We start from the raw sequence: 13,998 nt of genomic DNA, 5'->3' as shown, positions 1-13,998 counted from the left end.
TATTGGTCTGGAGCAAAATGCTGCTGCTGTGTCCTGAGTATCTGTTTGACTGAACCTGCAGAACAGCAGGGATGGAATCAGGACATGGGAAATTAATCACTGCTTTGAGACAACTGCTAATTACAAAAGACAACGTGGAGCTGCAGTTAGAGTGACTTAAGGATCACATCACTATGGGTTAATATCCTGAATATATTTGTCTCACTTCAAGAAAGTGCCACATTTAAAAGGGCTGAAAGGATATTCTAGGACTTTGGTTCTGTTTGGTATTATGGCAAGAAAAATCTTTTTTGTATTTTCCAGCGAAGAAACAATAACCAGTCGGCATATTGCAAAGACTTAAGGATTTGCAATATGCCGACACATTTGTGTAACTCTTTGCTTTAACGAAACAGTTTCATTGGGTCTAAAATGTGTCGACAACCTTGTAAAAATTTCATGTTTTTAAGACTGTCATACATTTCCAAAGATTCCCATCTGATAAATACTTTGGTCAGTTTCTAGAACTAGTTGCTTGATAATGTGTTAGGTCACTTGAAGATGGCTGTGAACATAACTGAGTGTATATTTTTATTTATTATGCACAAAACTATGTTTGCTTTTGGTTGAATTGTCCAAGATATGTGTCATAATAAAGGTAGAACAAGTTTGGAAGTAATTTATCAAGGTTTTGACTTTAATAGCAGGGTGGACATGTTGAATTAATCCCTTCTCTGTTTACAGTGTAAAACAAAAGCAGAGGGAAACATTAAATCCATAGGTTCTTATGGATTAGATTTTATTATTCTCCTGATTGCTTATTTTGAAAAGTGGATATGCTCAGAAAATAGTAGGTTCGCCGATTTTAATATATTTTAATATTTATTAAGCACTTGGGCATGAAAGAGGTGCTGGAGACTAACTCCTTGTGGTTTGTCGCCCTCTACTGGTGAGCATCCCAAACTACATCGTTCTGTATTGGAGAGCCGGGTTTCTGGCTGAACTGAAACAAAATAAATGTAACAGTCTTATGATACCAACACGTTTTTTTTTTGTTTTTGTTTTTTACAGTTGGTTAAAATGTAGTACAATGAAAACACAATCACCATCAAAAGCCAATACATTGGCTAACATGTTGCTTTTATTTATTTTCTGGTTCTGTGGTTGGATCAGTAATGTCTGCTTTGTCTGAGATTCTGGGTGGGTATTATTAAAAGTAACCCAATTAGACCTGTTTATGTTTGACTATGGACTCAAAATAATTTTACAAACTTACTTCCACCTCTTACAAAACACTTCCTTCAAGCAAAGGCTAGCCAGTGAAGCCAGATGTAAGAATAATAACAAGAAACACTTCCTTACCGGATCTTGACTCTACTCAGATTCTGTGTTTCCTTCTGGACCGGACGAATCAGAAACAAGGAATACAGTCCACCTCTCTCAACAGAGTCAGTGGATCATGCTACACAGAAAGCCAAATTGGTCACATTTTTTCTTATTTTTAAGTCAGAAATGTTTGTCAATTTTTGGTTGCTTATGACTCTCCCTTTAGCAGGATTGAGTGAGAGCTAATTTTGAATCCTCAAAATTACAACATACCTCTTAATCGTGCACATCACTATGGCCAGACCAAAAGGGCCATCGCCTTCCTGCACCATTTCGCTCGATCAAAATATCACTTCACAGGCAGTTTGATCTTTCTCCCATTTAATTGGATTCCCTCTGCTAGAATTTCTACTGGGCCAATCTGCCAACAAGAATAGAAGTTGTAAATGATGACTTTTTTTTTTTTGTGCGGTTTTTTATAATTGTAGTTGGCTTGTAGTTTTAGCAATGTAGTGGAGGTAGTGAGCAAATCTTTTTGGGCTGCATTGGCCACGCTTCCAGGTACTGAATTAGCATTAGCATCCATGTTGTTCAGCTCTGCACCTCTCTCTTTCCAGTACAGGTGGGTTTGTTTACAACATAGGCAATTTCTGGTAAGCTTCATAGCTTCGAATTGGCACATTCATGGCCAAACGCTAGTGATTTGGGTTACATTTAAAACTTACACAGTCCACGCTTCCAGGAAGCAATCGTTATTCAACGGCCAAGAGCCCAGACCCTCTGTACAAAGCAAATAGGGTCTGTTTTTTACCAGGTTAAGATCAGACTCCAATAACAGAAGGAAAATCTCTGAAAGCCGACACATTCATTTTATTGGAGAAAGCTGACAGCTATTGCATTTCTTCACATATATTAACTAAGCTAAACTATTTACAGCACACCTCCCATTTAAAGACCCTCTAGAGCAGGGGTGGGCAACTCCAGGCCTCGAGGGCCGGTCTCCTGCAACTTTTAGATGCATCTCCACTTCAACACACCTGAGTCAAATAATGAGGTCATTAGCAGGACTCTGGAGAACTTGACTGCACTTAGGAGGTGATTCAGCTATTGGATTCAAGTGTGTTGGACCAGGGAGACATCTAAGAGTTGCAGGACACCGGCCCTCGAGGACCAGGATTGCCCACCCCTGCTCTAGAGTCTTTTATGTCTGTAAAAATGAAAATTAGAGTCAGTCTCAGAGGCAGGAGGTATTTACTTGGAGGGAATAAAAGCAACTGACATTTCCCTGCAGTAATGGATCGAGTCTGCTTTTGATGGATGCCTGACTCAGTGCTAAACATTAGTCAGAGAAGGGTGCATGAATGCTGTGGTTATTAAGTGTAATGGGAATGTCAATAACTCTTGCATCCTCTGATGGATACACAATCACTGTGTACTCAGTGATTGTGCCATGATTCATCGGTGAAGGCTGCTGATGTTTTCAGAGCACCGTTATTGAACCAAGCACCAGCAGCCACTTGTCAGAGTAGCAAGTGTCAAGTCATTTTGCAGTGTGCCAGCTTTTTCTGCTGTAGCCCAGTGAAAGGTACTCTGGATTGGATTAAATTCCTTTAAAAGCAACGGATAATGTAATGGATTATTTTTCAGATGAGCGCTGTTCTCAGGTTTCCTCTGTGGAATACAGAGCATGTGAAAAGGTGTTTAATCATATCATCAAATTACATCTTCCTTCCAACTTTTTGATATTAGAAACGCAAAACTTTTGAATTTAATTTGGATTTTAAGTGATAGACTAAATGTATGATTATGAATTGAAAGGATGAGGATAGAAATCGGAAAAATTTGCTCCATCTCTATAAAGCACCGGTGTTCTGACAGAGTGACCATTGCGTCTCCTCTCTGACTGAGGACTTTCTTACACAGTTGCTCAGTTGCCAGTGCAGGACGAATCCTGCTGGTTTCAACCTTCTTTTATCGACCGATGATGATGGAGGCAGCAGAAATGTTTCTGGATCCTTCCCCAGATTTGTGCCTCAAGACAATCCTGTCTCTGATGTCTACAGGCAATTCCTTTGATTTTATGATATTGACAGGTGTGCGTCTCTCTAAATTAGGTGCAATCAATTGAATTTCTTACAGGTGGACTCCATTTACAACTCGAGTATGATCGGTGGAAACAGTCAAGTTTTGAGCTTTGTGGCTGCGAATACTTACGCAAATGTGATTTCTTGGTTTTCTACTTTTAATAGATTTGGAGTATTGATTGGTAGAAATTTGAGGATTAATCTAATACAATTTGGAATAAGGTTGTGATCATACTCCAAAAAGAATTTGAGGCTGTAATTGCTGCCAATGGTGGACCAAAAAACTGTTAAGCAAAGTCTGTGAATACTTACATAAATGTGATCTTGTTTTTTTTTTTAATGTTTAATACATTTGAAGTATACTCAAAAATATGTTGTTTTTTTCTCTCTCCAGATTTTCATTAGTTATTAGTGTGTAAAAATTCAAGGAGAGATTAATTTAATACAATTTGTAGTAACAAAATGTGGAACAAAGGAAGCACTGTGAATACTTTCCGGGTTTCACTGCTAATTGTGGGTGACTTCAGAAGATTTTCTGTTACGGTTGTAATATGACAAAATGGCTCAAAGACAGCTAAAGTACACATTTTTTAATAACATGGCACAATTTACATATCACAAGTTTAAATGAGGAACATGCTGAAGATTCAGTCGCTTCATTTTTTTGTACATGAGCTAGAAAGTTTTTTTTTCTCCCTCTGTACATGGTAAACAGCAAAAGAGTTTCTCAGGTAACAATCTTTTTGCATTACGCATTAACTAACCACTATGGCTCTGGTGGACATTTTTATCAATAGATTAAAAAAAAAAACCCACTGCACAACATGATATCACAGATTTTTTTTTTTTTTTGAAGCGCACAACTAAAACCTTCAGGAACTACTAAAATAGATCTCTGCGAGTTAGAAACGAACGGCCCATAGCTCAGACTTGCTTTTTTTGTCTTTTTGTATTTGTAGGTACAACAACTTAGGAAAGCACTTTATTACACTGTCCGACCAACAGAACTTCATTCCCAAAACATGTACTTTACACACCATCAGCTGGGCTAATGTGCCTTCCTGGTGTTGACTGGGCTGCATTCCCCCCAGAACCAGAACGATGGGAGACAAAAAAAACTATTAATTGAGAAGCTATATTTAAGAAAATACTTTAGGATTCAATACAGGAATGTAGATTGTCACTACAATGATAGAATCATTCTTAAATACGATCATTTAGTTGAATCCGAGAACGTGGAGCAGTTAAAGGGGACCTATTATGCCAACTTTACATTTTGCAAGTTTTTGTACTTTTAAAAACAGCCCAAGTGCTTAAAAACGAAAACATCCAGACGGTTTTTGGCAATAAGTAAATTTTTTTTGGTGTCTTGAAAAGGATCTATTTCAAAAACCCTCAGAATGTAACGCCACAAATCAGCAGTCGAACCCCCTCACCTAGAACCCAAGCTGATCTCCATCATGTTTGGTCAGGAGGTTTTCCCACAGTATGGGCTGTGCAATGGCTGCTGAAAAAGAAGTGTTTTGACTTATATCTCAAAACTACTTGGTGTACTATTGTTGCTTGCGCAGGAGGCTCCATTTCTGCTTTTCAAAGACAAATGGTTGTATAATTGCGCATCAGTTTGTAATCATTTTCTCTTGTGAGTGTAAACATTGAGTTAGGGGGCGTGGCCAACAGCAGCTTATTTGGATTTAAAGTGACGAGTCCCTAAAACAGCTCATTTTGAAAGACTAAAATCTCCTTGTCTAGGAATGATTTTGTAATGAACATGCTCTGACCTATCGTAACCTGATCAAGGAAGCATAATAGGTCCCATTTAAAGCTTGTGTGTTTCACTATGAATTTTGTGTGGTGTGGTGAAGAGAATTCAGCCATGTTTTCCTTTATTGGTGCACAATCAGCAGTGCTGAGAAGGCCAGCTTTCAGAACAGGAGCCCAGACGTTTGTTGCATAGTTGTATGTGGGGGTGTGGGGTATCTCTGGAACATGCTGAAAAGAAAACAAATAGCAAAAAGCACATTCTGAATCAAAGCCTTAATACTCCTATATTTACATTTAGTCAAAGTAAAGCTTTCGAAACACTCTTTTGCATATTTGTACCATGATTTTTCAATCCATACAGAGTGAGCAACAGCGACTGTACATTATCTACATGACTGTCAGTGCTAAAGTAGCTGTACATTCCAAAGTTTAGTTTTACTCCACATCACTTTTGCTATACAGGATGAACACACAAAACCATGGAGCAAACTAAAAAAAAACAAAGGTTCTTTTCATTTTAGTTTTATACAAAAACATGTGTAGACACGTCTGCCTACTTAAATTATTCACAGCTATGTTACAGTCTCGCTTTGTCCAAAGCTAAGTGCTGGGTATCAGTTTAGTGACGGTGAGGCACGGGGCTGATGGGAATGCCGACGCAACTCATCGCGCTTCGATGTCTTTGTGAGTCGGTCTGTCCCTGATGTCTGTGGCCAGCGGAGTAGTCCGTCTGGGGGAACCGGGCCGGGCACCCAGAGTTGGGATGAGAGGCGGGGGAGCGCTCAGTGACGCTGTGGGTGGCGTTTTGTTTAAGATGCTGTTCTGATGTGCCGCGGCAGCGGCTGCTGCTGCGGCTGATGGGCTCACCCTGGAGTAGTGCATGCCTGGGAGCCCCGGGGCCATAAGGCCCGGGGCGGGGTGGGGAAGGTGTCCGTCTAGGACCGGGTGGTGCATGGGGGGATGGAGGCGGCCGTGCTCGTAGTCCTCTCTGAGCATGTTGAGGCGGTCGCGTTCCTCCAGCTGTGCGCGCTCCTGCTCTCTCCGCTGCTCCAGGGCCAGAGAATGGACGTGGTCGCGGTTGAAGTCGTGAGGCTCCCGGTCCCGGTAGGAGCGCTCGGCCTCGTAAAGGCGTGGAACCGCAAGCCGGTGCAGGGAGTCGTTCCTCAGCAGAAGTTCTCTGGCCAAAGGGTCCCGTCTGTGGATGTCCAGACCTCGGTAAGGGTCCCTCATTGGGTCCCAGTGGAAAGTGGGATAGGGGAACCTCTCAGCCCCAGGAAGGTGGCTGGGACCCATGAAGGGGGCCACAACACGAGTTCTCTCCAGACCGCTGATGCTGTTGATGGGGTGGACCCCTGGCATTCCCATTGGAATGGGCACCGAGGAGGGTGGGTGGAGTGTTGGAGTGGAGGGTGCCTGTGATGGGGGTTCACTGATCCTCTCTGCTGCCCCATCCTGCTCCTCCTTCCTCTCCTCCTTCACTTTGATCTCACTGTTCTTCTTCTGCTGCTCGTATGGTAGCTCCGCCTTCTTCTCCAGGACCTCCCTGCTCAGACCACCATTAGGACGCTCCAGGCTGGTCTGGCGAATGTAGGGCGATGTGGTTCCCCTGCTGGGCACCTTGTCCTCTGACACTCGGCCGTCGTGGATGACTGGTGCATCCTTGTCGCTGTGCTGGCTCTCCTTGAGCTTGTGGTCATCTGCGTTGTCTTTCCAAGAGTCTTGGTGCTCCCTTTCTCTGTCTTTGGCCTTCGTTTCCTTGTCCCTCTGAGGGTCCCCAGAAGCGGGAGGCAGGTGGTTTCTGTGGTGCTCAGCGGGCCGGGTGTGGCCGAGGAGGTTGATTGGATGGACGGGGACCGGAGATGGATGGCTTGGCTGGCGCTTCTCTATCGAGTCCCTAGAAGAACACAAAGGAAGTCGTCCTCAATAGCTTGTAGCACAGTAACCCAGAATAATTACATCTCCACTTATTTAAAAAAAAAAAAAGTTAGATGAATTTCTATCTTTTTATCTGCAGCAAAAGCCAACACTTCTCAAAAGGGAACTTTGACATTTTTTCTCTGGTTCACTTTAACTACGGATGCACTAATCTTTAGAAAACCTGATCGGCCGATTCAGATTTTTGTCGATATTGTTCTTTTTTTTTTACTGAAAAATCCCGAAATATAGCAGCAAAGTTGCTAAGTCGACAACAGTTGTGTCACTATTGTTAATAACACTCCACTGTGACCTAAGGGGTTTGTCATTGTGACATAATGAGGAATTGGTTATTCACCAGCTCTACAATAATAATAAGCCTTACAAATGGCTAATGGAAATTGCATCGCTGTTGTCCAAGGAGGATGCTGTCTGCAGAAATGTGTGGCGCTCTTTCCGTGACCGTTTCATAAAAGCAAAACAGAATAAGCAGAAGCGGGAGGTGTGTCCGCTAAGGTGGTCTGCGTTGTTCAAAGATGTGTTTGAATACGTTCTGTTCACAACCACATGATTGCACAATGACTGTTCAGCTTCGGATGAACAGACCCTTCAGTATCGGCAAAATGACAATCAGCAAAAAATCAAGGAGATCAAGGCTGATTTATCAGCGCACCCTAACTTTAAATACCTCATACAGCTGCTCAGACTGAGATCAGTGGAGAAGAGCTGAATCTGAAGACATGAGACAATGACTACGGCAAAGTGTTGGATCATTCGTAGAGTTTATTAGTGATTTCTAAGGAAATATGAGACTGACTGATGAGTATTGGTCCATTTAGCTTTTTGTGCTCCCAAAATAAAGAATATAAAGAAATGGAGACTAGTTGGACATCTCTGGAGCACTCACCTGTCTTTGTCGTCTTTACCGACGGAGTCCCGCTTATCCGAGTCCCGATCCCTCTCATGCGAGCTGACTGAGGCGCTCCTCTCTGAATCTCCGGGCTTCAGCCAGGGGGGCGGCGTGGGGAAGGAGGGGGGCGTGCGGTGGAGGCGGTTCCATGGCTCCTGGTGATTGCTGTTGCTGCTGCTGTTTAAGTGCTGCGGTGCGTTGGGGCCCTCCTTGTGGCCAAACAGGGAGTTGGCCGCTGTTAGGGATTCAACACGTGGAAAAAACACAAGACGCAAGTTAAATGCATATCTTGATAATTCCCTCCTCTATGTCAGTGTCTGATACGTCGCGTTGTAGCGAACTGCTCATCGCGAGGCTGAAACTCACTGAGTGCTGGATTTCCAAGCCCCCCGAAGGCCGATGAACTGAGAGACCCCAGTCCTCCAAACGATGACGGCCTATTGAAAGGCTCTGTGGCGAGGCACAGAAATAACATGTTACTTCACATTTAATTAACCCGGGAATGTTTCATTTCCTGGAACAAACCAAAGGGAAGAGTCCTCTTGCCTAAGTGTGATGCTGGGGTGAGGAAGTTTCCTGGATGAGGGGGAGGGTGGCCGAAGGGACCAGCTGAAGGGTGAGTAGGACCTGAGGAGGGCGAGACGACCAAAGACCGTGATGTTACCAACTTGGAGCCGATTGTTGTTCATAAAAGTTGAAGCAATAGGAACACTGCTTTCTACTGTTAAACATGACATATACGACCGACCTGCAGCAGAGAAGAGCGTAGCAGGTCGTGCCAAGTCACTTGGGTGATGGATGGCACCAAACAGGCTGGGGCCCGGATGTCGACTGAGGAACTCGGGCTTGAGGCCAAAGTCTAGCTTGTGAGGGTCGACCTGCATCTGCTGCTGGAAGACGCCAGATCGACACAGAAACTCATGTTAGATTGGACTTTTCTCTGTTTTCTTTCTGGCTGAATATATGACCACTCTTATCTTCAGAAATGGTAGACTTCATGTAAGTTGGGTGCTTTCCTGCCATGAACCTGGTTTGTAACCTCACTCTGCATATCTTCAACAGGACTGATGATAAATGAGGCTTTTACAAGCCACTTGTGGTGTGGTTGTGCGATAACCGGAATACCTAACTGTGTCCAAGTTTTAACCGTCAGACCAAATGATGTTGTTCAAGACAAGAAACAAATACAGTTTCCAGTTTTATATTGTCATGTAAGGAGAGGATACAGTGCAGAAGAGAAGACCCTACTCAGCTGTAGCAGCTGCCAACCATGGGGGTGGCACCATCATGCTGGTGGGTGGTAACAAAAACTCTTCAACTTCACCTCAAATCAACAGCTAGTTCAAACTTCACAATTAGGTGTTCCAACACAGCAATGATCCCAAACACATTGAAACTGGAAACATTTAAGCAAGACTATAAAAGTCAAGTCCATGGCAGGAAACCCAACCAACATAATTGAGCTTTATTATTTCTGATTAGCAAAGTAGTCAAATACCCAGCATTATGCCAAGACCTCACTAATGGATACAAAAGGTGCTTGAAGTTCAGCTTCCAAAGGGACAATTATTATTAATAATACTATTATTATTAACCTTTATTTCACCAGGAAAATCCCATTATATTAAAAATCTATTTTACAGCCTGGCAGCAGCACACAGAGTTTACAGAACATCCAGAGCAAAACAGAAAAAAGTTAACATAGTCATTAATAAATGAGTAAAAAGATTGCTGAGTTAAAACATTTACAGACAGACGATTCCTTCTCAAAATCAGCAAGAACAGCATTAAAAACCATCTGGTGACAACGTCGCCTTTAGATTCATATGTTGCTGCAACTGGTCCAAGATGGAGCAGAAAACTGAAGAGATTTCTTTCCAAGTTCAGTCCGAACTTAAGGCACCGAAATAAGTTCTGACGACATATAAAAGTCAAGTATGTTGTTTTAAAATTTAACCCTGTTTGTGTTGTATAAAGATGTTTGTTGTATTGCCAGCCCACCCAACATTTAAAAGGTCCACTCTCAGACAAAACCCAATGTGGCAAAGAGCCGATATGCCTCATCTAGCATTTAGGATAACTTCCATACCATGAATTTGACTTCAGTTCACAGAAAGGTTAGAATGATCAACGACTATAAAAGCTGTGGTTTGAAACTATTCAGAGACACTTAGATGAGCTCTCACCTTCACTTTCTGTTGGTGGTGATACGTCTGCCAGGCAATATGGACATGCATGGCACACCACTTCCCAGGTTTCTGTAACCACGAGACAAACACAGTCACTAACCCATCAAATAAACAACCACAACACGCAGAACATCCAGCAGAAAACTTAAAGTAATCCTTTCTGGGGATTTTATTTCATAAGAATAGAATATTTCTAATCTCACTGTATGGAATTAAAATTAGTAGCTTTGATACAGAGTTGAACAATTTAGGAATAAATCGACATGTACGTCTTTCTTTTCAATTTTTACTTGCATTGATGCAGCTTTCCTTTGTTATAGGACAGACACTCCAAATTGAAAATGTAATCACAACTCAGATTTGCTTGAATAAGGACTCTTTTTATGTTCGACTCGTTGCACACAACATTCCAAAGGAAGAGCAACACTCGTTTGCACATTTTGTAGACTGGATGCCGTGAAACAAAATTACAATGATTGGTTATAAAACAAAGGTGGTGGGACAATTACAAAAGATTATGGCTTTTTTCATGGCCTTGTGTTGAGCATATTATTGGGAAACAAATAAAAATTTCTAAATTCTGATTCTGCATTTACCTCTAAACACATCTGATATTAATACCACCCACCACTCAGCCTGAACCTAATCAGAAAACTCTTTTAAAGTGTAACGGCTGTTGGTGCGTACGCAACAATGCAAGGACTGAGATGACTCACCCTCAGAATGGGCCGAAATGGATCCGTTAACTACAGGACAGACCGAGAAAAAGATGCAAACTGACTCCATAGTGACATTATTTAGTGTTGAAACATGACTCTGACCACAGCACACTTTCTCACCCTAGGGTCCTTTTGTAAGAACGTGTGAGGGACCGCCCCAGGTCTGGTGGACACGTCCAATGGGTTAGAGGTCTACAATGCAAAAGATGTGGATTGATTGGTTAAGAGTTTTGATTGTCTGTAATTTGTGGTAGGCTGTGACAAATTTATAGGAAACACACACACAAAAAAAACCCTGACAGTATGAAATTTTTAGAGATGCATTGAGAAATGGTGACTTGTGACAAGAATTGGATGATTTTCACCTGAAAAGTCTGACCTTTTTTGATCTATGAATCCACCATACCTAAGTGCTAATTGCACTGATGACATCTTTTGGGTTATGCGAAGCAGACTTGGCTTTTGTTTGTATCAGAAATTTGTTTAAAAATTAAATCAGGAAAAGCTCAGAGATGTAAGAGGTTTTTTTTTTCTAAATGAAGATGTAGTTTTTGTGATAAATGTAGGAATGGATGCTAAGACATTTCTGTGGTTCATTCAAACTACAAGAGATTGAGAGAACAAGCAAGACTTCCAACAGGTAATAGGAAGGCTGAATGGACCATAGCTAATTTGCCACATTTTATTATTTTGAGCTTCAGACCTCTTTGTATGTCATGTAACAAACAGGATTTGGAGATGTTAGCAGGCTTTTGAGAATCTTAGAGTAATGGTAAATTCACTCAAAGCATCACAGGCGACGCCTGGTAATTACAAAGTTACCGGCCAAGGCTGTCCAAAATAGTTAATAGTTAAACCCCTGTATAAACACCTTTAACTTCCTATTTTAAGTTCTAACACTAAATACACCTTAGCTGTAGACGCTAATATTTACAATTTCCTTATCTCTGTTCTCACACAAGTAACATGACGTCACCTCTGCCCCCAGTGTAGAAAAATATTTTGGAATGCCATTCTTATGTCTTCTTATGTTAGAGTTCCTAAGGAGGAATAGGAATATTGGTATTGTTTGGCCAAAGATGAGATATCGACCATAAAATTCTGATTGGTGCATCTCTACAAATTTGAGTGACTAGAAAAATATTAGGAAGCAAATAAATAGAAAAATTGTAGACATTTTTTTTTATAAATTTGAAGTGCGACTGGTCTTACTGTAAGTATGGCAACATCTCATGTTGGTGTCTTACCTTGGGTTGGAAGGCTCCCTGCAGGGAGCTGAAGGGCCCGGTTGGAGGAATGACAGGTGGGAGACCAGACATGGCTGGAGGGTATGAGTGGAAGAGCTGGAGACAGAAAAAAGAAAAAAGAAGGTTCATAGACGTGTCCACCAGGATGAGGAGATGGAACAAAGTTAATATTCAGATAGATTCAGCATACTGACATTAACTCAGGAGTTCTGCGGTTTTAAACGGTTTCACCAGCTGATGTAAAAACACTCTTCTCTGCTTGTTTACATTAGATTTAATAAATTGGAGGAAAACATCCCTTTGATATGGAAATTAGAATGTTGCAATACAAGCAAATCTCATGCAAACCAAACAAGTGCCAAAGGCTTACATATATTATCTTTTAGCATTGGATGTTTAATCGACCACTTACTACACCCAGCTCTGGTCAAACACAGCACTTTTCAGTTTGCACATCAGTTTGCGTTCTTTAACCATAAGAGATGCAGCAGAGTTATGGATTTGAGCGATTTTCATAGCAAGCAGTTACATCAAGGGAAGTTTCAAAGTATTTGTTAGCTGTAAAAACAGTGCATTGAAAAAAAATGAAGCTCTGACAAACGGCGTTAACACACAAGGGTAGAGGAATGCCTGAAAGAATTCACAACTTACTACTTCCTGTCACTGTCTTCTTCATAGTTTGAGCCAGTAGCAACATGCGGTTGTTAATCATGTGACTCGTGTGATGCGACAAGTGTCTACATCGCAGTTTTGCAAAATAAACCAATTTTGATAGGCCAAAAAAAAAAAAACACCTAATGGCAAAAGTTTTGTTTTTTTTTTTACCAAAAAAACAATTCTTTTCCAAATTGACGTGTTTTCAATAAGTCATTCTATGCCTGAAAAGTCAAATTGCACAATTAAATAATCAATGGAAATGCAGCTACGAACACACACACACACACACACACACACACACACACAGAGGGACAACACCAGTAGTGGCATGACAGGAAAGCAACAATTAGCTACACACTGAGATAGTAGGCAGTAGGGAAACTCACACTGTGTCTGTAGAAGGGATCGACTTTTGTTGGGTATTTGTCAAACTGTAGGAGAAATGAAAGAGAGCTGAGTACAGAAGTGTAAAGAGGAGAGGTCCAGCGGCTCACGTGTGTGTTATCAGGACTCCAGACATCGCAAACTACATTCGAGAACTAAGGACATGCAAACAAAACAAGATCGAAGACGGGAAATAAGATTCGAGTTAAACCGCCCCAAACGCCAGCCTGTTTTTATTCTCCCTGCTTGTGATCATGTGAAGACCTTGTAAACCAGTGTGGGTTGGCTCTCATTTGGTTGCAGGCTCAGGGCGGACATTTCCACAGTCGAGACTAAACACTGTGGCCATAAAGAGGCTTTTTATGGCCTCATTAGCTGTCAGAGGCTTCGCCACGATGCCTTTGAGGTATCTTTAGAGCCAAGCCCATGCTCTGTGGGCCACGCAGTTATGAATGCGTGAGTATTTATGTCAGGCACCCATTGCCTGTGGTCGTCCCTAACAGACAGCAGCGGTTCTAATGCAACACATTTGCCAGTAATGAAAACCCCCAAACGGGACCAAATGATGTCATTAAATTCAGAATGAATTAAGAGTATTATGTTCTGAAAGCTGGCTCTGAACTTAACATGCTTTGGGCGACTTATTTCCAATTTAGAAAATAACAGCATTCAAAGCCTGGAGTTTTAGAGTTTGCCAGAGAAAACAGCTAAAAATTTAAAAAAAAAGAAAGAAAGAAAAGAGATTTTCTGGGAGAATAAAGGAGCTGCTGTAGCGAACACATGGTCATCATAGAAGAAACCGACACGGAACCCTCAGTTCCCCAC

At 41.7% G+C, this 13,998-nt stretch overlaps 1 protein-coding gene across 17 annotated transcripts in view; it reads right to left on the bottom strand.

Annotated features, from left to right (window-relative positions):
* Nucleotides 1-3,964: 3,964 nt before the first annotated feature.
* The window catches only part of auts2a (activator of transcription and developmental regulator AUTS2 a), a 343,424-nt gene continuing 333,390 nt past the window's right edge, over nucleotides 3,965-13,998 (bottom strand). For 9 of the 17 annotated variants that reach the window (XM_028032093.1, XM_028032088.1, XM_028032085.1 and 6 more), the window contains 10 exons: nucleotides 13,176-13,220; nucleotides 12,133-12,228; nucleotides 11,006-11,077; nucleotides 10,883-10,912; nucleotides 10,164-10,235; nucleotides 8,726-8,867; nucleotides 8,503-8,604; nucleotides 8,344-8,427; nucleotides 7,975-8,224; nucleotides 3,965-7,047 (listed from right to left, as the gene is read on the bottom strand). In XM_028032093.1, the coding sequence (XP_027887894.1) occupies nucleotides 5,817-7,047; nucleotides 7,975-8,224; nucleotides 8,344-8,427; nucleotides 8,503-8,604; nucleotides 8,726-8,867; nucleotides 10,164-10,235; nucleotides 10,883-10,912; nucleotides 11,006-11,077; nucleotides 12,133-12,228; nucleotides 13,176-13,220 (2,124 nt within the window). In that variant the 3' untranslated portion in view covers nucleotides 3,965-5,816. The remainder of the gene's footprint in view (nucleotides 7,048-7,974; nucleotides 8,225-8,343; nucleotides 8,428-8,502; nucleotides 8,605-8,725; nucleotides 8,868-10,163; nucleotides 10,236-10,882; nucleotides 10,913-11,005; nucleotides 11,078-12,132; nucleotides 12,229-13,175; nucleotides 13,221-13,998) is intronic. The other 8 variants (XM_028032096.1, XM_028032103.1, XM_028032095.1 and 5 more) reach the window with 6 other exon arrangements.

Source organism: Xiphophorus couchianus, chromosome 11 (assembly GCF_001444195.1).
Source record: "Xiphophorus couchianus chromosome 11, X_couchianus-1.0, whole genome shotgun sequence".
Classification (NCBI taxonomy): domain Eukaryota; kingdom Metazoa; phylum Chordata; class Actinopteri; order Cyprinodontiformes; family Poeciliidae; genus Xiphophorus; species Xiphophorus couchianus.
The sequence above is the reverse complement of the archived record's forward strand: the minus strand, read 5'-3'. Positions and strand labels throughout refer to the sequence as shown.